We start from the raw sequence: 27,797 nt of genomic DNA, 5'->3' as shown, positions 1-27,797 counted from the left end.
AGCACTGAGACATCCTCTAGTGGAGGCTGTGGAGCCATGAACCAGTGCAGAGGAGCATCAGGTGGAGTTAACCCTGCAATGTAATTATTGCAGTTCCTCAATAACTGCAATAATTTCAATTGCAGAGTTAAAATGACAGGGACACTGCACCCAGACCACTTCAGAAGTGGGTCTGGGTGCGCCTTTAATAAACTAAATAAATAACACCTACAACTGAAACAAGTCTACTTCATTCTGCAAGCAAAGTAGTAAAAGGTATATGTTTCCTTATTTGAAAAGTGAAGGAATCTAAATTAAAATAGTTTTGTAACTCAAAAAGATCGTAATTTGTTGTAGGAGACCCACGAGTCAGTGAGCAGCCTGGTCTTACATCTTTCCATACCCTATTTGTGAGGGAACACAACCGCATTGCATCTGAGTTGCACAAGTTAAATCCAAAATGGTCAGGGGAAACTTTGTATCAAGAAACTCGGAAGATCATTGGTGGAATCTTGCAGGTGTGTTATATTCATCAGATTACATTCTAACTTCAGTAAATAGCACATTTCTTACCTACTAGTTATTAATCTGTTTTGTTTACCTTTGTGTATCTAACAGAAAATAACATACAAAGACTGGCTTCCCTTACTGCTCGGATCAGAGCTCCCTAATGTCCTACCTCCGTATAAATCCTATAATGAGTCTGAGGACTCAAGCGTGGCCAATGTCTTTACTATTGCATTTCGGATGGGCCATACATTGATACAGCCATTCATCTACCGTCTAGCTGATAAGTACCGCCCATATACACCAGAACCACAGACTCTTCTTCACAAGACGTTCTTCTCCACCTGGAGAGTGATTCAACAAGGTAACATAACTAGTTGTGGTTTCCCCATCATAGTTTACTAATAATTAAAAAGAAAAAATTATTATAGGCCATATAACTTTTTATGAGAGAATTTCTTGTAAAATCATGTAAAACAATATATTCCAGATCATTGTAAGTGTTATTTAAAGGACCACTCTAGGCACCCAGACGACTTCAGCTTAATGAAGTGGTCTGGGTGCCAGGTACCTCTAGGATTAACCCTTTTTTTTATAAACATAGCAGTTTCAGAGAAACTGCTATGTTTATAATGAGGGTTAATCCAGCCTCCAAATCCTCTAGTGGCTGTCTCATTGACAGCCGCTAGAGGCGCTTGCGTGCTTCTCACTGTGAAAATCACAGTGAGAGCACGCAAGCGTCCATAGGAAAGCATTGTAAATGCTTTCCTATGCGACCGGCTGAATGCGAGCGTGGCTCCTGCCGCGCATGCGCATTCAGCCGATGACGTCGCGATCAAGATGGAGAGGAGGAGGAAAGCTCCCCGCCCGGCGCTGGAAAAAGAGGTAAGTTTAACCCCTTCCTCTCTCCAGAGCCCGGCGGGAGGGGGTCCCTGAGGGTGGGGGCACCCTCAGGGTACTCTAGTGCCAGGAAAACGAGTATGTTTTCCTGGCACTAGAGTGGTCCTTTAATATCATTAAATTATAATAGTTTTATTGTAACTGATATAAATGTAGCAGACCCTGTAACCCGACTAGTTACTTCCGCTATTTCTCCTCTCAGGCTGGAACCATTGTATGATTAAGCTTGTATCCCCCCAGTAACTAGACATAATTCTGGGAGTCATCTGGTTTATTCAGGCCAAACACTCTCAATTTATACACAGACTCCCAGCATGGGGTCTCCATACAATAACATAGCAAGTCACTCCCTGGCGTCCCTGTGTCTGGGAGATAATTGAGTCTGAAAACTATAACTCAATGATCTCTCAGTTACAGGGAAACATACACATTATTCATACAATCCCCTAAAAGGATCCCCAATGTTAACAGGAACCCCACGAGAGTCATATCCCCGGATACCCCCGGATCTGAGTGCCCAACTTGGCCAAATAGCCCTTAGATCAGTTCAGTAGAATGGAATTGCCACCGGGGAAAAGTTCTGACCGGCGGACCACGAGGTGAAAGCCCAAAACAGTTCCAGGGAAATGGGTGCACTGACCGGTCTCCGTTCTGGGGGTTCCGGTGCGAGCACCATACAAGATATTCTCTTGGTTTCAGGGAGCAAATGCTCCCCCATAGTCTGTAGTTCCTATCTCCCAAACGTCGTTCATATAACTGGTCGGGAAGTGGGACGGGCAGCGGTGCAATCTTTGCCAGGTTTGTGAGTGTATAGCAAAAAAGTTCCAGGCACTCGACGACCAAGTACCGCTGCCTACGTTCGGGAGACAAAATGGTCCACCCAAGGGACGCACTCATTCATTATTTCCCTTGCGGTTTCCCACTTATACTGGTGTTATGGTTCTAATGAGGAACAGGGGTAGTCCTAATTCGGGAGTCGAATAAAGTGGGTTTGATACAATAGCTCCCAAACGTATTAAAGGATAAAACAGTCTAAAGGAACGGCACATTCCACCACAATAAATAAAAAATATATTTGTAGAATTGTGATATATAAGTACTCAAAAATCACAAATGAAATCCTTTCATTGAAAATGTGGACAAAAGACCTTTGACTGAACCTCCCACGTTTAAAATAATATGTACAGAAAAGTATTACAAAGAAGAAAATAAAGGAATGCACTTGACAGATTGTACATCTTTAACTTAATTTGAAGATCACATAAACTTATTATTAAGATTTGGCCATAATTGTCCTTGTGTCACATATGACTGTTTTCACACAGGTGGCATTGATCCACTGCTCCGTGGCATGATGGCAAATCGAGCCAAACTGAACCGTCAAAACCAACTGGTGGTTGACTGTCAGGATCGGGACAGGGATCCAACACGCAGAGTACAAAGAGTGGAAAGGTACGTATACCGGGCCTTAGAATGGCCGGACTAACGTACCGAGAGTAAAGAATAGTCAGAGGCAAGCCGAGGTCGAGGGAACGAGAAGACAGATAAGCGAGAGACAAGCCGGGTCAAGGGATAACAGAGAAACAGGGTAGTACAACGAGCCGAGTCAAAACCAATAGAGCAAACTAGAATACCAGAGCACTGAGTGACTAGACAAGCTAGAACCACGACAGGGCAATGAGCTGAAGTAAGGAGTAAGCTTAAATACCCTGGTTCTGGATGGAAATCACGCCTCTGACAAGTGCCGATTGGATATCGGACACTTGAGTGACAGATTGCTCGTGCTAGCGTCATGACGTCACGTATTGAGCGTCCTGCTAGAAAAGGACGTGGATTCCTCGCGGCCGGTGTTTAAGTGACTGGATGGACCGCGAGGAACGGAGGAGACAGCTCGCCTGGACGGATACACCACCAAGTCTCTACCTCCCTTAGAGGTAGAGGCCTCAGGTACCCTGACATTGACGAACTGAGGGATCATCTTTTTGAGATTGTTCAACGTATTGGCCTTGACCTAACCGCTCTAAATATGCAACGAGGTCGTGATCATGGCTTGCGAGGTATGTCTGGAAAATACTTTCAGAACTTCAAGACATATTTGTAATTATTTGCATGAGTGACTTTTCATTTCTTATGAGACCCATGGTTCAGAACTCTCAGATGTCTTTATAAACTTCCGTACATAGGTTTATGAGATTGTGAATTCCTTGTGTAACATTGTTATAATGCACTAATTTTAACTCCCAAGGATACAATTCATGGAGGAGGTTTTGTGGTTTATCTGCTCCCAGCAATCTGAAAGAGTTGACCTCTGTGTTAAATAACAAGGAGCTGGCCAAAAAGTTTATGGATCTCTATGGAACACCTGAAAACATTGACATCTGGGTTGGAGGAGTCGCAGAACCCCTGGTTCCGGGAGGCAGAATTGGAAAACTGCTCACCTGTCTGATTGGGAACCAGTTCCGAAGGGGTCAACAGGGAGACAGGTATGGGACTGAGGCATCAATATACAGTCTATCATAAGCAACAACAACAAAAACACCACTTTGTTTAGAGACACAAATGAGAATAATTTAATTGAAAATTGCAAAAGGATTGGATTATAATATGGGTCATGTACAGAAAGTTCACCCGAATCAAGAGAAATAAAAATAGATTTTGAAGCGTTAATAAAACAATATTGTGTTCCCACTGGAAATAGTCTTGCTTAAAGGGAATCTCCAGTGCCAGGAAAACAATCCATTTTCCTGGCACTGGAGGGTCCCTCTCCCTCCCACCCCCCAATACCCGGTTACTGAAGGGGTGAAATCCCCTTCAGTCACTTACCTCAGGCAGCGACATGTCCCACGTCACTGCCTGCTCCTCCCCCGCCGCTCCACCTTCTTCCTCCATCGGCCGGTGGGCGAGACTGATCCCGCCCACCGGCCGAGGAGTCCCAATGCGCATGCGCGGCAATGCCGCGCATGCGCATTGGCGCACCCCCTAGGAAAGCATTGAAAATGAATTTCAATGCTTCCCTATGGGGAATAGAGCGACGCTGGAGGTCCTCACACAGCGTGAGGGCGTCCAGCGACGCTCTAGCACAGATAATCTGTGCTATGATGCAGGAAGTGACCTCTAGTGGCTGTCTACTAGACAGCCACTAGGGGAGGACTTAACCCTGCAAGGTAATTATTGCAGTTTATAAAAAACTGCAAAATTTACACTTGCAGGGTTAAGGGTAGTGGGAGTTGGCACCCAGACCACTCCAATGAGCAGAAGTGGTCTGGGTGCCTGGAGTGTCCCTTTAATATGTGCAAATGTCGGCTTACACATGTTTGATAGAGTCTAGATCTAGCTTGATTGTTTAGTTATTAATCAGTTACAGTGAGGGAAAAGAGTATTTGATCCCCTGCTGAGTTTGAACGTTTGCCCACTGACAAATAAATGATCAGTCTATAATTTTGGTAGGTGTATTTTAACAGTGAGAGACATAATAACAAACAAGTTATCAATTGATTTGCATGTCAATGAGTGAAAAAAGTATTTGACCCCTTCAACTTAGTACTTGGTGGCAAAATCCTTGTTGGTAATCACACAGGTCAGACGTTTCTTGTAGTTGGCCACCAGGTTTGCATACATCTCAGGAGGGATTTCTTCCCACTCCTCTTTGCAGATCCTCTCCAATTCATTAAGGTTTCGAGGCGAACGTTTGGCAACTCGAACCTTCAGCTCCCTCCACAGATTTTCTATGGGATTAAGGTCTGGAGACTGGCTAGGCCACTTCAGGACCTTAATGTGCTTCTTCTTGAGCCACTCCTTTGTTGCCTTGGCTGTGTGTTTTGGGTCATTGTCATGCTGGGCCATCCATGACCCATTTTCAATGCCTTGGCCGAGGGAAGGAGGCTAACACCCAAGATTTGATGGTACATGGCCCCGTCCATCATCCCTTTGATGTGGTGCAGCTGTACTGTCCCCTTGACAGAAAAACACCCCCAAAGCATAATGTTTCCACCTCCATGTTTGGCGGTGGGGATGGTGTTCTTGGGGCCATAGGCAGCATTCCTCTTCCTCCAAACACGGCGAGTTGAGTTGATGCCAAAGAGCTTGATTTTGGTCTCATCTGACCGCAACACTTTCACCCAGTTCTCCTCTGAATCATTCAGATGTTTATTGGCAAACTTCAGACTGCCTATTCATGTGCTTTTTTGAGCAGGGGGACCTTGCGGGAGCTGCAGGATTTCAATCCTTCACGTCGTAGTATGTTACCAATTGTTTTCTTGGTGACTATGGTCCCAGCTGCCTTGAGATCATTAACAAGATCCTCCCGTGTAGTTCTGGGCTGATTCCTCATCATTCATGATCATTGAAACTCCACGAAGTGAGATCCTGCATGGAGCACCAGACCGAGGGAGACTGACAGTTATTTTGTGTTTCTTCCATTTGCGAATAATCGCACCAACTGTTGTCACCTTCTCACCAAATTACAGATGCCTTAGAAGTTCTATTGTGTCGGTTTTGGTTTTGGTTTTGTATGTTGGTGAATATGCAAGACAGGTGTTCAGTTAACAGAACATAATTAGTTTTTTGTTTGTACTGAAGGGTTAACCTTAAGTAATCTTTTCATGATGACAATGATAATTATATCAAAAGAAGAACAACATTAGATCTAATATTTTACAGTTTGAATCTTTATATTGTAGAAAACACAAAACGTTGAAAATATTTTTAATCCAAAAGTACCTTGTTAGTAAATTGTGTATATTTTTCTCTGTGCAGGTTTTACTATGAAAATCCATCAGTTTTTAATGCTGCTCAGAGGAGTGCCATAGAGAAGGTGACTCTGGCGCGTATCATCTGTGATAATACTAAAATTAATGAGGTCCCTCTAAATGTTTTCAAGGGGAATAGCTACCCCAAAGACTTTGTAAAGTGCTCTAAAATCCCAGAACTCAACCTGAAGCTTTGGAAGGCGAAATGTGGTAAGTTGTCAGATCATTGATAAGAATCAAAATCCTACCATAGCTTTTACACAAACATCTCACTGTGCAGAGGGACACTATGATGAACTGCTCCTTCCTGCTGGCTAAGAGTGGATGCTATAACAAAACAACCAGAGCATAGTGTATAGATATCATTGGTGAGATTTAGGAGTATTCATAGCCTGATTGAAGCGATGGTAATTAGTGCAATTTTTATTGAATGTGGACTGACAGAGCAAACGTTGCATTTGAAGAATTCTTATCCAACTATAGCTCCAAGTTTACATTTTATTCAAAATTACATAGTGGTACTTTCTACATATCACACTTTAATCTATACATTGTCCTCGCATCTGTGTTCATAGGTTTTATGGACCCCTACAAAACCACTGGCAAGTCTCCCTAACACAGATTCCTAGATACACGCACATACTTATTCCTAGATACAAATACATGCTCACTCATACAGTCACAGATAAAGACACATACAGAAATATGCTCATAGACACACACAGTCAGGAATATAGTCACAAACACAAATACATAGAAATTTGCTTACAGGCACACATAAGCACACAGAGATAGGCTCACAGAAACACACACACAGAAATGCAAATTTGTTTTCATTGCATGTTACAAATCCCTTATTATATTTGATTACTTTCCTGAAACAAGGCCAGTCACCCAATCACTTTGTTCACTTTAACAGATTTGCAACAGTGAGACAGGTTACTTAACCCCTTAAGGACACATGACATGTGTGACATGTCATGATTCCCTTTTATGACAGAAGTTTGGTCCTTAAGGGGTTAAAGAATGATTTCCAGTTAGAACGCTGTCCAATGTCTTTGCTTTATATTACAAATGTTAGTTTTTTTTAATAATAAAAATAAAATATTTCCACCTAACCTATATTTATGGTGGGAAGATTACACTTCCAGAGAAATAAAACAATCCTTTAATCTTCCATGCACCATGGAATGCTGGGAGCTACTCAACAGATTACAGTTTATTATTGGCTACTGACATCATACACTTCATATAGACTCTTTTTTTTTTAATTTATATTTTATATTATGGGTTAGAACACTTTGATGTAATGTAATGACTACTAAATTATAGCTTAGTGAGTTGAATATATATATATTTATTTTTAAACATTGTTCAACTGACTTACATCAAGAACATTCTATTGACAGGCCAAGTGTCACTCACTACACACAAAGGCTGAAAATAAATATACAAAAATTTATTAATTTTCTCCCTGGTTTTAGACCTCCAGTCAATCCCGTCTCACAATAATATCCAATTAAACTTTACATCAGATTATTTATTTGGTTTGATCACTCTCAAATTCAGGGAGTCAAATTTCAATATTCTGATACACATTTACATTTCTATGTACTATACTGTGCATTATGATCAAACAAGAGAAAATACTAACTTTTTTTTATCATCTTTCAATTCTAGATGTTCTTCAGTAGAAGTACGTAAGATCTGCCAAGACTGTGCTACTTAACTTGCGGGTTAATCAGTCTGACAGCTAGTCTTCTGCAAAAATTTTGACATATTTGTGTAAATATATGTATTTAATTGGAGGTCAATCAACAAATACTCATGGAGCCGCAGCCGACACGAGCGGAGGCCGCTGTCACCCACCAGGAGGCCACCCACGATACCTGGAAGGGGGGACGTCCGGCCAGGGACCCGATAGGCTGGGAGACACAATAGAAGTTATAAAATAGAATATATAACATTCTGTAAACGGTAAATTCGAAAAACAATAATTAAAATAAGCAAGTGAGAGCACTTATCTGGTCTGAACCCTCAATTGTAGAACGAGGAAGAGAAAATGCCCCTCAAAAATTCAGGCAATAAATAATTGAACTCTTTACTGTTTGTATTGGTCTGTTTATATTGCACTGTCTTTATATTGTGCTGTCTTTTTCCCAATTGTACAGAATATGTTCGTGCTATATAAATACCAGTAATAAATAAACAATACAAACACTTAATTTTTTTTATATTACTTACCATATATATATATACTAGAGTATAAGCCGGCCCGAATATAAGCCGAAGCCCCTAATTTTACCCCCAAAAACTGGGAAAAATTTATTGACTCGAGTATAAGACTAGGGTGGGAAATGCAGCAGCTACTGGTAAATTTCTAAATAAAATTAGATCCTAAACAAATTATATTAATGAAATATTTATTTACAGTGTGTGTATATAATGAATGCAGCGTGTGTGTGTGTATGAGTGCAGCGTGTGTGTGTGTATGAGTGCAGCGTGTGTGTGTGTATGAGTGCAGCGTGTGTGTGTGTGTGTGTGTGAGTGCAGCGTGTGTGTGTGTGTGAGTGCAGCGTGTGTGTGTCTGTGAGTGCAGCGTGTGTGTGTGTGAGTGCAGCGTGTGTGTGTGTGAGTGCAGCGTGTGTGTGTGTGTGAGTGCAGCGTGTGTGTGTGTGTGAGTGCAGCGTGTGTGTGTGTGTGAGTGCAGCGTGTGTGTGTGTGTGAGTGCAGCGTGTGTGTGTGTGTGAGTGCAGCGTGTGTGTGTGTGTGAGTGCAGCGTGTGTGTGTGTGTGAGTGCAGCGTGTGTGTGTGTGTGTGAGTGCAGCGTGTGTGTGTGTGTGTGAGTGCAGCGTGTGTGTGTGTGAGTGCAGCGTGTGTGTGTGTGAGTGCAGCGTGTGTGTGTGTGTGTGAGTGCAGCGTGTGTGTGTGTGTGTGAGTGCAGCGTGTGTGTGTGTGTGAGTGCAGCGTGTGTGTGTGTGTGTGAGTGCAGCGTGTGTGTGTGTGTGAGTGCAGCGTGTGTGTGTGTGTGAGTGCAGCGTGTGTGTGTGTATGAGTGCAGCGTGTGTGTGTGTATGAGTGCAGCGTGTGTGTGTGTATGAGTGCAGCGTGTGTGTGTGTATGAGTGCAGCGTGTGTGTGTGTATGAGTGCAGCGTGTGTGTGTGTATGAGTGCAGCGTGTGTGTGTGTATGAGTGCAGCGTGTGTGTGTGTATGAGTGCAGCGTGTGTGTGTGTATGAGTGCAGCGTGTGTGTGTGTATGAGTGCAGCGTGTGTGTGTGTATGAGTGCAGCGTGTGTGTGTGTATGAGTGCAGCGTGTGTGTGTGTATGAGTGCAGCGTGTGTGTGTGTGTATGAGTGCAGCGTGTGTGTGTGTGTATGAGTGCAGCGTGTGTGTGTGTGTGTATGAGTGCAGCGTGTGTGTGTGTGTGTATGAGTGCAGCGTGTGTGTATGAGTGCAGCGTGTGTGTATGAGTGCAGCGTGTGTGTATGAGTGTATTATTTTTTTAAATATTATTATATTTTATTATTATTTATATATATTTTTTTCGTCCCCCCTCCCTGCTTGATACATGGCAGGGAGGGGGTCTCTCACTCCCTGGTGGTCCAGTGGCATTGGCAGTTTAGTGGAGGGGGGCTGGCAGAGAGCGCTTACCTCTCCTGCAGCTCCTGTCAGCTCCCTTCTCCTCCGCGCCGGTCTGGTCAGCTCTTACACTGGGAGCTGACAGGGGAGCTGACCAGACCGGCGCGGAGGAGGAGGGAGCTGACAGGACCTGCAGGAGAGGTAAGTAAGAGCTAAACAGCCCCTTGTCTGTATTATGGCAATGTAAATTGCCATAATACAGAAATTGACTCAAGTATAAGTCGAGTTGGTTTTTTTCAGCACAAAAAATGTGCTGAAAAACTCGACTTATACTCGAGTATATACGGTATATTACTTTATCTCACTCCAAACAAGACTATTAATAGAAATATAACCCAAAATTGAAGTACTGGGCATACCACTTAAAGGGATAATCACTAAAGTGGGAATCCGAAGGTAATTCAAAGTGACATCAAATTTAAGGTCAACATAGCCAAACTGGAAACATTCTTTAAGTCATCTATACTTTCAGCCTCGTTTCTCTGGCCTCAGAGTTGAAAATCACTTTAAATTCACTTTAATCTCACTAAATAAACCGGTTAATTTGACTGATACAGTGGAACCTCGTAACTCAAACTTAATCCAGTCGAGAAGGCTGTTCGAGATCCTATTTGTTGGAAAACTGAATCAAATTTTCCAATAAGAATTAATGTCAATTAGATTAATCTGTTTCAGACTCCCAAAATTACAGCATTTCAACACAAATTTTACAGTTTAATAATACTTTACATGCATAAAATCATACAGAAAAACAATAAACACAATGTAAATTAAACAAAAATTTTGCTTCGCTTTACCTGTAATGATGAGAGTTGATGGAGCATTTGAAAGGAAAAGATATGTTATTGTTTGGATGGCGAGTTCCCTTCTGTAATCACAATAGGTAGCTGTTCTTCTGGCGTTCTTTCCCTTCATTGTTTCATACCACTGACACCTGGTTGACCTCTGGACCTTTTCCTCACTAAAAAATTGTCAATTGAGACTTGCATTATCATTGAAAATGTTTGTGGCATGACTTAGAACAGCTTTATCAGGGTGAGACTTTATAACATAATTTTGCACTTCAACCCACTTTGCACACATGTGTAGTGAGGGAAAAAAATATTTGATCCCCTGCTGATTTTGAACGTTTGCTCACTGACAAAGAAATGATCAGTCTATAATTTTAATGGTAAGTGTATTTTAACTGTAAGAGACAGAATAACCAAAATAAAATCCAGAAAAATGCATGCCAAAAGTTAATAATTTGCATGTCATGATTGAAATAAGTATTTGATGTGGTGGACCACCAATATATCACCGCCAAGGATTCCCTTTTCCCCAAATATCACAGCTCCAATAATCCTGAAAGTAAATATCACCAGTATCGCATATCCCCCCCACACATGAGCCGAGACTTAATGCTGGGAGTCAAACTGTCTAATGGAAGCACAGTCACAGAGTTTATACATGTCACAAACTCTTCCTCTGTGCCTGAGAGATAATTGAGTCAGGAACTGTACAAACACAATTATCTCGAGGTAGAGAAAAATAAAAAAAATTTCAAGCACCCCAAAAGTACCCCCAAAATCCATGGAAACCCTGCATAAGTCACATCTGTATAGTCCTGATCTTAGTGACCATCATATCCAAAAACCACTCAGATCGTTTCAGTAGTTTTGGATTGCCATCTACAGGACTGACGGTAAATTGGATGTTGCTTTGTCTGCCACTATGGCTAATGGATCCATTAACGTGTTTTTACTCTGTTAAAAAATTACTATAAGGATATGTATTATTTCAACAGAGGCATTTATGTCTTGCTATATTTGAATCACAAATGGTGTAAGATCATAATAAAGACATTTTGTAATTTACAAAATGCGTCTTGGTTTTTATTTCTGACTTAATGGTTTCAAGTGAAAAATAAAAAGCTTAACTACTCTACCTGGGAGCATACCCTTTCATAAGGGTACTTTACGTATCAAAACAACTTTAGCTTTATAAAGCAGTTTTTGTGTAGATCATACCCCTGTTTTCTCACTGCTGGGGTCCTAAACGTACCTTCAAGTTACACTGGATGGCTGGATAACTTTTAGAGAATTGGCTAAATGTAGTAATTCTTTAAAAGTTGGTGGCCTCAGTATACCTAAAAACAGAAAGTACAGTCCATAGTGATTTCTGTATGATGAAACACTGTTTTTGATAATACGATTAAAAACACTCACATTTCAAAATGGATTAAATGCCAAATAGGTAATAAAACCCTGTCTCTGGTATCGCTGTGTGGTTGTGTTGGGGGCTGCAGTCCTCCCAGTTGTGTAGACCAAACTGCTGTGTGTTCCACTAGGTGCTGTGTGTTCCACTGGGTGCTGTGTGTTCCACTGGGTGCTGTGTGTTCCACCGGGTGCTGTGTGTTCCACCGGGTGCTGTGTGTTCCACCGGGTGCTGTGTGTTCCACCGGGTGCTGTGTGTTCCACCAGGTGCTGTGTGTTCCACCGGGTGCTGTGTGTTCCACCGGGTGCTGTGTGTTCCACTAGGTGCTGTGTGTTCCACTGGGTATATATATATATAACCAAGAGGGCAGCTAATGTTATAATATCCTCCCCGAGTCACCTTTTTGCTAAAGTAAGTAAATAACCACACTTGTCTAAATAATAAAATATGTGAGAATCAAATACCATAACAAAGAGGTAACAGAGATTTTATTTTTTTCAATTTTTCTATGTTTATTTCCTTTTGGTTCCTGCATATCTTCCCAAAGTCTTTTAAAAATTAACAATTTGATTGAAGCCAACTATGAACTAAACAATAGCAAGAGTTCAGTCAGTCCCTGCAGACAAAATCAATATGATAAACACCCTACAAAAGAATGTTTCTGAACATCAAGTACCTTATAGGTGTGGACACCGAGGAAAAATTGTAATTTAACCTAAAAACATAACAAGCTAACCCAAATTAACCTAAACAGGTAATACCCTTTGCACGTGCCTATCTATCTTATTATTCATAGTGTGAGATAATACCCTCAAATAAGATAAAATGCATTTTAACCTACTACAAAAAAAGCCTTAAAGGAACACATGTATTCCTGACCCTATAGTGCAAAACCCACCATTAAGGTGGCTTGCCCCCGCCTTACCCTCCTTAAAAGCATGAAAAACTCACCCTATTTCCAGCACGGTATGGGTCCTCCTGCACTAGCCCCGCCACCTTGGTGACATCATCAGAGTTGCAGATTTTTAGCCAATCCAATGCTTTCCCATAGGGAAAGCATTGGATTGGCTAAATTTGGAAAGGGGACGGGGCCAAATGCTATTTTTGCCAATCAGCACCTCCTCATAGAGATCTCTTTGAAGCAAATTCAGCGTCTCCATGCAAAGCGTGGGGACGCTGAACGGCAGAGCTGCCTACAGTGCAGCACTGTCCCAGGAAGCACCTCCAGTGGCCATCTGTGGAGTGGCCACTTGGAGGTGTCCCTAGGGGCAATGTAAACACTGTTTTTCTCTGAAAAGGCAGTGTTTGCATGAAAATGCCTGCATTGCATGATTATACTCACTAGAACAACTACATTAAGAAAGCATTAATACAAATCAGAAACTCCATGCAGAGTGCAGTTGCTAGGGAGTACCAATGGTCGAATCTTGCCTTCTTGCTGTCCCAAGCCCAGTTTCTTCAATGCAACCCCCATCCCTATAATATATAAATATATATATATATATATAAATAAATGTCTTGGATGTTATGTTTTCTACCCTAATTATATAATAATTCTAAGAGCAGATGTCTAATATATATCCCTTTTTCCACCTTTATACCAAAGCCCATAAATTAAATATGAACTGGGACTTTAAACCATACAGAAAATGCAGTGATTCAGACGTCACAGGCGTTATGGGAAAGGTAGTTTGAAGTAAATGCAGGTGATGCGAAAGTGACATAGGAGGATACATACGTCACTTCCGGAACATCGAACCTAACACGAAAGCCCAAAAAAGACTACAAAAAACTGCCTGCCTCTACACTCCAGCTGGTAATTAGAATCCTATTGGATAATACAACTGAAAGGCAGGATGACCGGACAATCATAAAAAGGAACCTGGATATGCACCTTCACCGATTGAAAAAGTTGACCTACAGACGAAACGTGTCTCGGCAATTGGAAACATCAAGAGGACCAAATTATCTTTGTTGTATATTGATTTGTTGTTTTTAATTTTGGAAATAAAAGGTATTATTATCATATACTAATCTCTTAGTATCCTTAATTTCAATCTGGGTTCCAGCAGGGTAGTGTCACCCTATAAAAATAGACACCAAGCTATACAACTTGGAGCCAGTTCCATGGGCTCCACATCAGGTGAGAGTTTATATTAGTGCATTCTATCTCCACTGATATATAATATACTACACATAGAATTTCTTTTTTTCAATCTGCTTCATCTCTCTATATACATCCCATTGAGAGCTGTTTATCTGCAAAAGAAAGGTTATACGTGCCGCCTGAAGGCACAGAAAAGGTTCTTTTCCACGGGAATTTATTTGTGTGTGTATGAATGCAGTGTGTGTGTATGAATGCAGTGTGTGTGTGTATGAGTGCAGTGTGTGTATGTGTATGAGTGCAGTGTGTGTATGTGTATGAGTGCAGTGTGTGTATGTGTGCAGTGTGTGTATGTGTATGAGTGCAGTGTGTGTATGTGTATGAGTGCAGTGTGTGTATGTGTATGAGTGCAGTGTGTGTATGTGTATGAGTGCAGTGTGTGTATGTGTATGAGTGCAGTGTGTGTATGTGTATGAGTGCAGTGTGTGTATGTGTATGAGTGCAGTGTGTGTATGTGTATGAGTGCAGTGTGTGTATGTGTATGAGTGCAGTGTGTGTATGTGTATGAGTGCGTGTGTGTGTTGCAGAGCCTTGGTGGGGGGTGGGCAATTTTTTTTTATTATTATTATTTTGTTTATATTATTTCTTATTATTATTTTTAATTGAATTTAATTATTATTATTTTATTATTATTATTATATATTTTTTTCGTCCCCCCCTCCCTGCTTGATATATGGCAGGGAGGGGGGCTCTCCTTCCCTGGTGGCCCAGTGGCATTGGCAGTTCAGTGGGGGGAGAGGGGGGCTGTCAGAGCTGTAACTTACCTCTCCTGCAGCTCCTGTCAGCTCTCTCATTTACACTGGGAGCTGACCGAGGTGCTGAACGGACGGCGCGGAGGAGGAGGGAGCTGACAGGAGCTGCAGGAGAGTTAAGATACAGCTCTGACAGCCCCCACAGCCCCTGTCTGTATTATGGCAATGCAAATTGCCATAATACAGACTATTGACTCAAGTATAAGCCGAGTTGGGGTTTTTCAGCACAAAAAATGTGCTGAAAAACTCGGCTTATACTCAAGTATATACGGTAAATGGAAAGAAAAGAGAAAGTGTTGAAATGAGGAGTGGGTGGGAGGGTCATTCTGATGCTGACCTCAAGCGATATGAGTCAGGTAAGGGGTGTCCCTTATATAGGGGAGTGAATTCATTTAAGCCCCTCCCACAAATACAGGCCAAATGGCCTGTAAGGGGCAAATAGCCGTATAAGGAGTAAGGATCCAGCATAAGCGTAGGATAGAATAAAGGGAGCAAGTCGGTTGTGGTGTGCCGAGACCGACGATACGGTAGGCCTGTAAATAAAGAGGGCAAAAATGAATAATCAAAGATTTAATACAGTCAACAAATATATACAAATCACCAGACATTTTCTTAAATGCATTACATTATTTAATTCCTGCAAGGATTTTGAAGGTAGGAATCTAGGACCGAAAGTGGACACCATTTGTTGTGGGTAGGATAGTATGTTATCTCTACCGTTGGTGCGTGTTGACTCGTTTCGGAATGTGGTAGAGCCAATAGGTAATGTGTATATATATATATATATATATATATATATATATATATATATATATATATATATATGTGTTTACGTACGTGGGATCGTTGAAGACAATGATCTGTCTGAGGAATGGTGATGGTAGTGGATTCTCTGGACTTAGAAAGGCATAGAAGGCAGTGTGCATGGCTGGTAATGGCCGACTTGGTAGTATAATTGAATGGTTGTAGATCTAATAGGTCCGATAAGGATGAAAAGTTGGATGGCTATTGTTAATCTCTGAGAGGAACGTGGGGGAATGGATCCCTGAAAACCTCTGAGTATATTCTTGTCTGGTATGATAGCATGAAGTTGTGGTAGTTTTGGCCATAGATTATCCTGTGTTGTTGAATGCCTGTAAAATATATAATTAATGGTGTGTGAGATAGTTTAAGTTTAAGGTGGCAAAAAGAAGCAAAACCTAGGAGAAATGTTATGACACAGGTTGAGCTATGTCATGTTCCAATGAGATTCTTTAAGCCAGGTGAAAAGCTGTGTTATGCGTTCTACAAGTATGGGACAAATGTGCTAGGTGGGATAGTGCATGCTATGCTGCGTGAGTATGTCTAATCCATGATTTTGTCCCTGGAACGAAAGAGTGGCCGTGACTGTATGGGCGGCTATGGGAATCGTATGATGAACATGCCTGGAATATAAATGAGACAATTGTCTTCAGGGATGTATACCCCCGCCTGGTACATGAAAGTAAAAGAAATGTGATAAGTAGCCAACCAAGTGAGTTCCCCAGAGATATCATGACCTTATGGATGATGAGTGGCGTTTGTTGATGATATGACATGTGCTTAGTTGTCTCAGTAACAACGGATTGATGACCCTGACCATGATTTACCCCATGCCACAGCAGCTGCTACAATGGGGTAGATCCCCCAAAGGGGCTGAGGTGGTGGAAATCTTTCCAAACCTGGATGCCATGGCCAACAGCTCCAAAGCAATCGTTCCCGATAGATCGCTGCCAAACCCGTGGTAGACGCCCCGTCTGACGATCTGGTTGGAGAAGTGTCAGACAATCCTGGAAGGAACATGCTTTTACCATGCCAAGTGGTTAAGAAATTCCCCACCATGTGCAGGTCTGCTGTTGCTGGGGTGTCTAGGGACATGTTCCTTCCACTGGCCAAAATTGGCGTTTTTGCATTTTTCACACACAAACAAACGCTAACTTTGCCCAGTGTTTGTGACCAAATGGCTACTAAAAAAGACTGGACATACCCTATTTGCATTACCTTGGGTTGTCTACTATTGCAAATGGTATGCCATTATGGGTATAAATTAAATTCCTGGGCTACTATACAGTCTCAAAGGCAACGTAACTAATCTGGCGAATTTCAATTTTAAATGTAACGTGCAATATTTGACCCTGTAACTTACCAAACCACCATAAAACCTGTACATAGGGGGTACTGTTTTACACGTGAGGCTTTGCTGAATACAAATATGTGTATTTTATTGCAGTAAAAGCAAACCGTATTATGACATTGACAGTTAAAATGTCATGTAGAACTAAAAAAATAAAAGAAATTCTTATTTTCTCCAATTTTTTTCATATTAAATTATGTTTCATAGCTAAATATTTTATATTAAATGAAAGCCCTGTTTCCCCTGAATAAAATGATATATATAATAAGGGGGGTGCATTTAATATGAAAGAGGTGAATTACGGTTGGACAGACATATAGCACAAATGCCAGTTTTTGTTTACGTTTTGTTTTGTTCACAACTTGTACATTTGGCTCAGTCCTTAACCCCTTAAGGACAGAGCTTCGGAAGCTTGTCTTTCACTTTGTGACAACGGCATTTTTTGCATTTTTTGCTGTTTGCGTTCAACTGCAATTTGCATTTGACTAATTTATTGCACCGACCCATATTATATACCGTTTTTTAAAGGACAGAAAGGGCTTTCATTTGATGTAACATATATATATATATATATATATATATATATATATATATATATATATATATATATATACATGCTTATTTATTATAAAAAAAATACAGAAAAATGCAAAAAAAATGAAAAAATTTGATTTTTTTTACAGTTTTTGCAATAATAATGTGTGCCTAATTAGTGCAGGTTAAGGAAAGTAATTAAAAATAAATTCATTTAGTTGTTCTGATTTACAGAATATATAATGTGTCTGGGATTTTAAGTTTTTTTTGGTAGTTACAGGTCGCAAAGCACAAGGAGTAAAATAAACTTTTAATATGGAGCGATTTTAAAATTTGGTATGTTTGTCTTGTAAGCCTAATAGCCATAAAAGAAAACAAAATTGCCACACAAAAGTATATATTTATATAAAGTAGACACCACAGGCTATTTACCTAAGGTTGTTTTGACACTTTCTACGTAGCCATTTTACCGCCAACCTCTGCTAAATATTGGAGTAAAATTGTGTTTTTTGGGGGTTTTCGCACACAAACTTATAACAAAGAACTTATCATGTGTATTTTGTAAAGTTGGTGTGGGCTATTCCTGTACAAAGTTTTATTATGTGTTCAGTTACTTCTGCTGAGTACAACGGTACCCCCATTGTATGTCTTTGGCACTATTTTGTGAAGCTACAGTGCCATATAGGAGACCTGTCCTTTTCAGTATTCACAGTAGAATTTTGAGAGACGGATATAATGAGCCTATGCTTCCATTTGGGGTATTATAACAGTTTGACTGTTCAAAAACCCCCACAAAGGCCTACCATTTGTAAAAGTAGACACTCCAGGGTATCTCATAAGGTGCATATTGTGCCTTAACATGCCCCCATTTTTTTTACCATTACATGCCAAAGTATGTGGTAAAAAATAATTGTGTGCATTTTTTACATATGGATTGCATTTTTGCTGGGCATTTTGTATATTTCATATGTGCCACTAAGTTCAAACCCCCCAAATTATGCTCAGCTAAGTCTTCTGAGTAAAAGGACACCCCCATTGTATGTCTATGGCACTATTTCGTGAAGCTACAGTGCCATATAGGAGACCTGTCCTTTTCAGTATTCACAGTAGAATTTTGAGAGACGGATTTAATGAGCCTATGCTTCCATTTGGGGTATTATAACAGTTTGACTGTTCAAAAAAACCCCACAAAGGCCTACCATTTGTAAAAGTAGACACCCCAGGGTATCTCATAAGGTGCATATTGTGCCTTAACATGCCCCCATTTTTTTACCATTACATGCCAAAGTATGTGGTAAAAAATAATTTTGTGCATTTTTTACATACGGATTGCATTTTTGCTGGGCATTTTGTATATTTCATATGTGCCACTAAGTTCAAACCCCCCAAATTATGCTCAGCTAAGTCTTCTGAGTAAAAGGACACCCCCATTGTATGTCTATGGCACTATTTCGTGAAGCTACAGTGCCATACAGGAGACCTGTCCTTTTCAGTATTCACAGTAGAATTTTGAGAGACGGATTTAATGAGCCTATGCTTCCATTTGCTGTATTATAACAGTTTGACTGTTCAAAAAACCCCCACAAAGGCCTACCATTTGTAAAAGTATACACCCCAGGGTATCTCATAAGGTGCATATTGTGCCTTAACATGCCCCCATTTTTTTACCATTACATGCCAAAGTATGTGGTAAAAAATAATTTTGTGCATTTTTTACATACGGATTGCATTTTTGCTGGGCATTTTGTATATTTCATATGTGCCACTAAGTTCAAACCACCCAAATTATGCTCAGCTAAGTCTTCTGAGTAAAAGGACACCCCCATTGTATGTCTATGGCACTATTTCGTGAAGCTACAGTGCCATATAGGAGACCAAGCCATATCAGTTTTTACCGAACTTTGAATTTTGACGCCGGGCCTAAGTGCAATTTCCAAGCATCTTCGCAGGTTTTAAATTTAAACTACCCCACAAAGGCCTACCATTTCTTAAAGAAGACACCCCAGGGTATTTCAAAAGGCATATTTTGAACCTTAGCGTGGGATCATTTTTCCGCTAGCTTGTACCAGGTGTAGTGGTAATAAGCGTTTTTTCTGCCTTTTTGACACACAAAGTGAGTTTGCACAGTATATTTTGCAAACCTTATGTGTACTACCACTGTATAATACTTCATATGTTGCTCAGCTATGTCTGATGAATACAAAAATACCCCCGTATGTACCTTTGCCAGGTATATGTGGACATCGGAGGGGCACATTTGGGACACAGCCATTCCTTTTTTTTTCAAACTTTACATTTTTACGCTGTGCCCATGTCCCATTTTAGAGTATTTTACCAGGCTATATAAACCAAATACCCCATAAAGCCATACCATTTCTTAGCGTGGGATCATTTTTCCGCTAGCTTGTACCAGGTGTAGTGGTAATGAGAGTTATTAAATGTATTTTTTTACTTTCTAAAACTTTTTTTACTTTTTAAAACTATTTTTTAAACTTTTGTTTTGCTTATTAATTTTTTTAAAGTTTCCTAAACTTTCGTAAAACTTTTTTTTACAGATTTAACATTTTTCTAAGCTTTTTTTTTACGTTAACCCCTAACTAGCAGTAAGCAGCACTAACAGTAAATTCCCCATTTTCCCATAACTCCCATCCACCCCAGCTAGCAAAATATTTAATTATACAATATTTAAATTAGTTAATTAAATAAATTTAACCCCTGAGGGTTAAAAAAATAAATAAAAGTTAATCGTCAGGGGTTAAAAAAAAATTAGATCACAGTATAATACTGTGATCTGTATTTTGATCACTGTAGGCAGTGATCGACTGGCAGGGAAGGGGTTAATTTTTATTTGGACTGGGTAAAGGGTTTATTTTTTTACATTTTTTACTTAAACGTTATTAAAACTTTTTTTTAACTTAATTTTGTAACTTTTTAAAGCTTATTTTTAAACTTTTTTTAACGTTAACCCCTAGTTAGCCTAATACTAAATCCCCCAATTCCCCACTAACTTCCACCCTCCCCAGCTAGCTAAATTTATAACTTTAAAATATTTAAATTAATTAATAAAATAAATTTAACCCCTGAGGGTTATAAAAAATAATAATTAACCCTCAGGGGTTAAAAAAAAAATCAGATCATAGTAAAATGTAATCCCTGCCAATTGATCACTGTAGTCAGTGATCAATTGGCAGGGAAGGGGTTAATTTTATATTAAAATGGGTAAAGGGGGGGTAAAGGGGGGTGGGATTTTAATTAAACTTTATTTTTTAATCACCAGGGGGCAGGATCAACACTGATCCGTCTCCCTGCACTTCACACTGAACCCGGAAGTGCAGGGAGGCGGAGGTGAGTATAGAGAGCACATGTGCCCGCTCTGGCATGCTGTCAGAGCGGGCACATGTACTCTGACAGCCCGATCCGGTGCTCCCGGTCTGCCTCTAATGCAGAGGCAGACCGGAGCACCATTAACCCCACAATGGCCGCGATTGCGGCGATCTGGGGTTAATTTTAACGGGTGACGGACGAGGTCCGTCACTCGTCGTTAAGGCAATTCCCTGAGTGACGGACCTCATCCGTCACTCGTCGTTAAGGGGTTAAGGGGTTTAACAAATTATATACATGAACATGCAATGGTTTTAGAACTGACTTAGACAAAATGCAGCCCTAAAGTGAGGACCTGACCCGTGCATGGTGCCGTGGGACTGATGCCTGGCGTAACGGGTAGGTCAACTTACGGTTTGTAAGTCACTTGGACACCATCCAGGGCGATGGATTGAAGAAAAAAGGTGGTAGGCCGGAAAAGCCTGTGGCTGGATTCCTGACACAGCTCAGCTTAGAAAACCTCATGGAGTAATCAGGTAAAATGGCGTCTGTAGGACCCGGAAGTGGAAATCATTCTGATGCTGACCTCAAGCGATATGAGTCAGGTAAGGGGTGTCCCTTATATAGGGGAATGGATTAATTTAAGCCCCTCCCACAAATACAGGCAAAACGGCCTAAATACATATATATATATTGGAGTACACTGATTGGCTAAGATTTTGCACACGTTTGGCTCATCTAATTCTTTTTCAGTGATTCAGCCAAAATATTTTTTTTCGCCATGCACAAGTCTATAAATTACACTCATGCTTTCCAATGTGAAATTATCCATCACTGCATTGTACAGGTGGCCAGAAAGTACTTATACTGTATATATGTGTGCTGAGTCACTTTAAGCCTGACAAGTTTTATGTCACTGGGACATGTTAGTGTACAAGGATGTCTCCCTCTTAAAATGGAATGTCTTTGCACAAAAACAAACAAACATGTTTTTTCTAAGGAAACTTCTCAAAATGTTTCTAATGTTGTGTCATTGTTTATAGTGACATGCTGATGTAAAAATCCTCCAACTCAACAATAGATGCAGTATGGTCACTTTATCCTGAATGTTGCAATGTCTTTTTCACTTCATTGCAATTCAGTGTTTAGTGTAAAAACTCCACAATTATTCAATGTCAATAATATGGCATTAACTATTATTATCTATTTATATCCAGCATCCTGGCAGATACCGTGTCTAAACATTGAAAATAAAATAAAAGTTAAAACTAAATATTGTGAATTATATTTACTAGCACATGTATATTTTACTTTAAGTCAACCACAAGTCGATTCATTTTATTCTCTTTTTGAAAGATTTTTCAATAGAGTCCAACTGACCTTCCTGTCCCATTTAGGTGCATACTTAAAGGACCACCCTAGGCACCCAGACCACTTCAGCTTAATGAAGTGGTCTGGGTGCCTGGTCCAGCTAGGGTTAACCCTTTTTTTTTTATAAACATAGCAGTTTCAGAGAAACTTCTATGTTTATACTGAGGGTTAATCCAGCCTCCAGAACCTCTAGTGGCTGTCTCATTGACAGCCGCTAGAGGCGCTTGCGTGGTTCTCACTGTGAAAATCACAGTGAGAAGACGCCAGCGTCCACAGGAAAGCATTGTAAATGCTTTCCTATGCGACCGGCTGAATGCGCGCGCGGCTGAATGCGCGCGCGGCTGCTGCCGCACATGCGCATTCAGCAGATGACGTCGCGAGGAAGGAAGAAAGCTCCCCGCCCGGCGCTGGAGAAAGGTAAGTGTTTAACCCCTTCCTCTCTCCAGAGCCCGGCGGGAGGGGGTCCCTGAGGGTGGGGGCACCCTCAGGGCACTATAGTGCCAGGAAAACAAGTATGTTTTCCTGGCACTATAGTGGTCCTTTAAGTATGGGTTACCTTATTATTTTGTTGAAGAAAAAAACTGAAATAAAAAGTACTGTGCATGCTGTTGCTTTGCTTGTTTTTATACGTGTTTTGGAAGTGAAAATTCGGCCCTGAACTGCATATTCCCTGGTTACTGTGCCATAGACGTTCCAGATTCACAGTGATGAGTAACTTTTAGTTCTAGTTAGTAGCATGGAACCTGAAATTGTAATTCTTAAATATTTACATTGTTATTGTTCAGTGTTGTCTCAAGCTGTAATGGGTATTCACTAAACACTGCATGCTTTTTTCCTCTGTTTTTTTAACACAGTAAAGAAGTTTAAGCATGTGTGGGATAGGCATAAGGCTATCCTAACTATAAGATAAGGCTAGGGACTAATGAAAGTATTTAGAAAATTGCGCAGACTAGATGGGCTGAATGTCTCTTATCTGCCGTCACATTCTAGGTTTCTATGTTAAGGTCTTTTTTTATTTTAATAGCAATGTATGAATATTATGGATTTTTATTTCACCTTTTTGGGCGGCTGAACAAAGGAAAAATTACAAATAAAGTGCGTTTAAGAAGGTGAGTATAAATTATATTTTTACAGTTATTAACATTGTCCCCCCTCCCCACTACTATCCCCACTACTATAATTTTTATTGGGGGGGTGACTAGGGTCTTTAAGGGGGTATGGGGGCTGGCACTAATTGTGTTCAGGAATGGGCAATGATATCTCAATCCCTGTAATGTCTTTAATAACCCCAAGCCAAAGCCCATGGGTGCAGTAGCATGTTTAAAGCCCTTTGTTTTAATATCACACAAACAAAACCCATGTGTGGGTAGTGGACAGTAGCATGTATATAGCCAGTTTTTTTTAATACATTCCTACCCAAAGCCCATAGGTGGGGCTATACAGGAGGTGGACAATAACAAGTCCCTCCTCCTGATTTTACATAGCCCTCACCAATCATTTAAAGGTTGAGAGGGAAGATGGGATGTCCCCTCCCAGTTATTACATTGTAACCTATTCTCCCATATTCTTCTGTATTTACTTTTCAATGTGGTGGCTGCCTAGCAAGCTTTGGCAAACCCCCAAATGATTGACCCTTGCGCCGCTGTGTCACAGCGCATGAGAAGCGTGATCACTTGGCCACACCTGATCAGCGCAGTCTCATTGGTTTTGGCTTTTGGCCCTGTAATGAGACTCACCTTGCAGCAGATTTTGATCCGGTCCACCCTCTATGCAGCTCATGGCTGATGTGCTGTTCAGATGGCCGCCGGCTGCTGCGCTAGGAAGCCGATTTAAAGCTCTGCCTCTGATTATGTCAAAATTGATGCAATTGTGCATGCATAATCGCATGCACTTTTGGCATCACAAGGTGAGTTCTGGCCAATCCTTGTCCTCCTAAGGATATTTAAACTCATTTTAGGTTTTGAGTTTTTGTTGTGGTTTTAATTTCTTTAGTTAATCCGTGTTATTTCTTGTTTATCTCTGGCTTATCTGACCTTGACTTTCCCTTGACCATTCTACTATCTATTGTCCTTGACCTTGATTTCAGCTTTCTGGCAGCTTTTGGTCTGCTCCACGAAGTCAAGCCATTGTTATATACTGTGCACAATGTACGGATTTTTCAGTGCAATTGGCCTCATACTGCACTGACTGGTTTTTCCCCATTACGGTAAAGGGCAATTCAGACTTTAGGGAATAACCCTGAATAATGTATATTGTATATTGTATTTGCTGCTGAAACACACGTTTATCTTTTAATTTTGCTTTTGTGTCCTGAGGTTGACTGAACTACAATTCAGTTCAAAGTCACAATCCATGAAGTCTTTTCATCTTCAAACAATCGCATAGTAAATAAATTTTATGTAAATCAACATCTCTTAAAGGAAATGAAAACAAAAAATGCTATTTACTTAACTTTCTTGTTACTGTCATACACTCCTAATGTAGGATAGGCCATACCTAGGGAAATTTCTTAGTGAATCATAGCATGCACTATTTATAATGCACTATACACGTGTGATAAAAGTGAATCAGGGAAAAGATTTTACAGCTTGCAGTTTGTTAAAATCTTATCAAAGAAAAACAAATACATAAAAGGAATTAACAAGCAAAAATATTTCCATCTATAAATTATTGTGAGTCCTGACAACTAGCTCACATAGGTGTCTCCCCACAAGATAAAAGTTGTATAAATAAAATCAAATTAGGTCAGTTCAAAACAGGTGGCCAATCTATTAAAGGAACACAAAAGCGTTAGGAATACAAAACTGTATCCATTGTGCTTAAGTGACCCTCTGCCTCCACAGTCCCTCTCCCCACCCGCGGTGCTGAGATGGCTAAAAAACCCTTTTAACACTTACCTTAATTCCAGGGCCAAGGTCCCTCTGAGCTGGCTCCGTCTTCTCGTTCAGTGACATCCCACTGATAAATGACATAATGCGCATGTGCAGCGAATCAATGCTTTCCTATGGGGCTTTGAAAACGATAGACGTCCTCATGCAATGAGTGAGAACTTCCAACATCGTTTCATGAAGTTAAACTCTGTGAGGAACCTTGAAGTGCCTCTAACAGCTGTCTGGGAGACTGCGACTAGAGGTTGTTTTAACATTGCAATTCAAACATTGTAGTTACTCTGAAACTGCAATGTTTTACATTGCAGGGTTAAGGGGACAGGGACACTGCACCCAGACCGCTTTAATGAGATGGCATGGTCTGGGAGCCTCTAGTGTCACTTTAACCCCTTAAGGACCAAACTTCTGGAATAAAAGGGAATCATGACATGTCACACATGTCATGTGTCCTTAAGGGGTTAAACAATGTGGTTAAACAATGTGTAACATATGGGGAGAATGACTTCATCCAACTTTAAAATAAAGTCAGGTTAGGTCATGTTGAAGGTATCTTTAAATCCCTCTGAAAGCTAATTGGCTGTCACGCATTGCGTATTGACAGTAGACGTGGAAAACTCCTAAAACATTACCACCTGCCTCCTACCATGCCCTTAACTAAATGTGGGTATTGGGTATTGTGGGGGTTGTTTGCTGGTCTGTGTGATTGGCATGCAAGCAGAGGGGCATTTAAACATCTACTTTCTGTGATTTCTGTAAGCAGGGAAGCAGTCCATGAATAGTGACTGATTGGCCCCCGCCAGTCACAGTGTTAGCACAATAGTGACTTATTGGCCCCCGCCAGTCACAGTGTTAGCACACCTTATATAATAGCTAAAAACAAAGTGATCACTGTAAACTGATCTCACAGTGATCTCTCAATCTGAGAGCCTAACCACTAATGGTAGAATTAGTTAGATTTAGGGCTAGCTAGGATTTGCCAGCGTTATGGTTAACAAGGGTAATAATTAGTCACGGTGAGGGTTTGTTAAGGTTAAAGGAACACTATAGTCACCTAAATTACTTTAGCTAAATAAAGCAGTTTTAGTGTATAGATAATTCTCCTGCAATCATGGGCGTAGAAACCGGGGGGATGGAGGGGATGCATCCCCCCCAGCAAATCATGCGGGGGGGACAGGTTATAGGGAAATCCCCCCCTAGCTCCACCGGCCCCCTTCATGCTGCAGCCGTCCGAGCGCTCTGCAGAGAGCCTCAGGCCGCTGCAGCTTTGCCCGGGCTGGTGTGTCCATGAGGGCGCACCTCCCAGGCGCAGCATGAGGAGGGGGGCTGACAGGAGGGAAGCGCTCACCGCTCCCTCCTGTCACTCCCTCACTGCAGCGTGGCCGAGCCCTGTATGGTCAGCGGGTACAGGGAGCATCTGTCTCCTGTACCCGGCCGGACTAACAGGAAGTGCACACTCAGTGTGCACTTCCTTTCAGCCTGGCCAGGTACAGGAAACAAAATCTCCCTGTACCCGCGGACCATACAGGGCTCGGCCACGCTACAACAGAGGTAGGGGAGGGGGGAGGAAGAAATTGACGGGGGGAGGAAGAAATTGACAGGGGGGAGGGAGGGGGAGGAAGAAATTGAAGGGGGAGGAAGAAATTGACAGGGATGGGGGTGGGAGAAAGAAATTGACAGGGATGGGGGTGGGAGAAAGAAATTGACAGGGATGGGGAGGAAGAAATTGACTGGGATGGGGGGAGGAAGAAATTGACAGGGATGGGGGGAGGAAGAAATTGACAGGGATGGGGGGAGGAAGAAATTGACAGGGATAGGGGGAGGAAGAAAATGACAGGGAGGGAGGGAGGGAGGGAAAGAAAGAAATTGACAGGGAGGGGGGAGAAAAATAAATTGACAGGGAGAGGAATTGACGGGGAGGGAGGGGGAATGAGAGTGGGGTGGGGGAGGGGAGAAGAGAGTGACAATGGGGGGGAGAAGAGAGTGAAAGGGAGGGGGTAGAAGAGAGTGTCTAGGGAGGGGAGAGAAGAGAGTGACAAGGGAGGGGGTGAGAAGAATGTGACAAGGGAGGGAGGGGGGAGAAGAGAGTGACAAGGGAGGGAGAGGGGGGAGAAGAGAGTGACAAGGGAGGGAGAGGGGGGAGAAGAGAGTGACAAGGGGGGGGGAGAGATTGACATCCATCACACACACACACAATCACACACAATGCACCCCTTACACACAAAGACAATGCACCACTTGCACACAGAAAAACACACAATGCATTACACACACAATGAATTAGACACACACACAAGCAATGCAACACACAATGCATTCCTTACACACACAGAAACACACAATGCATTCCTTACACACACTCAATGCACCCCTTACACACGCACACACTGGATCCCGTACATACACAGAAACACACCTTGCAGCCCTTACACATACAAACACAGATTCACACAATGCATTCCTTACACACATATCAGGACATCCCCTACACACTCCACCCCCTGTGAACAATTGGTGGAACATGAAGGTGGACCCTGGGACCCAGACCTTGAGCTGTGTAAAGGGCCCCCCAAAAATGGAGCTGCTTCCCGTTCTCCCAGAACATTGATTTTTGTGACCACAGTTACAAACAGCCTCCAGAGAGCC

General features: G+C 41.4%; 1 protein-coding gene across 2 annotated transcripts in view; it reads left to right on the top strand.

Annotated features, from left to right (window-relative positions):
• Nucleotides 1-27,797, top strand: part of LOC134603540 (myeloperoxidase-like) — a 67,189-nt gene that overhangs the window by 20,518 nt on the left and 18,874 nt on the right. Inside the window, exons 9-15 of one of the 2 annotated variants that reach the window (XM_063449629.1) lie at nt 337-497; nt 598-850; nt 2,712-2,776; nt 3,338-3,443; nt 3,632-3,869; nt 6,142-6,344; nt 7,815-7,927. The exons of the other annotated variant lie outside the window; for it this stretch is intronic. Coding sequence (XP_063305699.1) covers nt 337-497; nt 598-850; nt 2,712-2,776; nt 3,338-3,443; nt 3,632-3,869; nt 6,142-6,344; nt 7,815-7,828 — 1,040 coding nt within the window. The 3' untranslated portion in view covers nt 7,829-7,927. Of the gene's footprint in view, nt 1-336; nt 498-597; nt 851-2,711; nt 2,777-3,337; nt 3,444-3,631; nt 3,870-6,141; nt 6,345-7,814; nt 7,928-27,797 lie in introns of those variants that run through there. 2 annotated transcript variants of the gene reach the window in all.

The sequence above is a fragment of the Pelobates fuscus genome, chromosome 1, assembly GCF_036172605.1.
Source record: "Pelobates fuscus isolate aPelFus1 chromosome 1, aPelFus1.pri, whole genome shotgun sequence".
Classification (NCBI taxonomy): domain Eukaryota; kingdom Metazoa; phylum Chordata; class Amphibia; order Anura; family Pelobatidae; genus Pelobates; species Pelobates fuscus.
The sequence above is the reverse complement of the archived record's forward strand: the minus strand, read 5'-3'. Positions and strand labels throughout refer to the sequence as shown.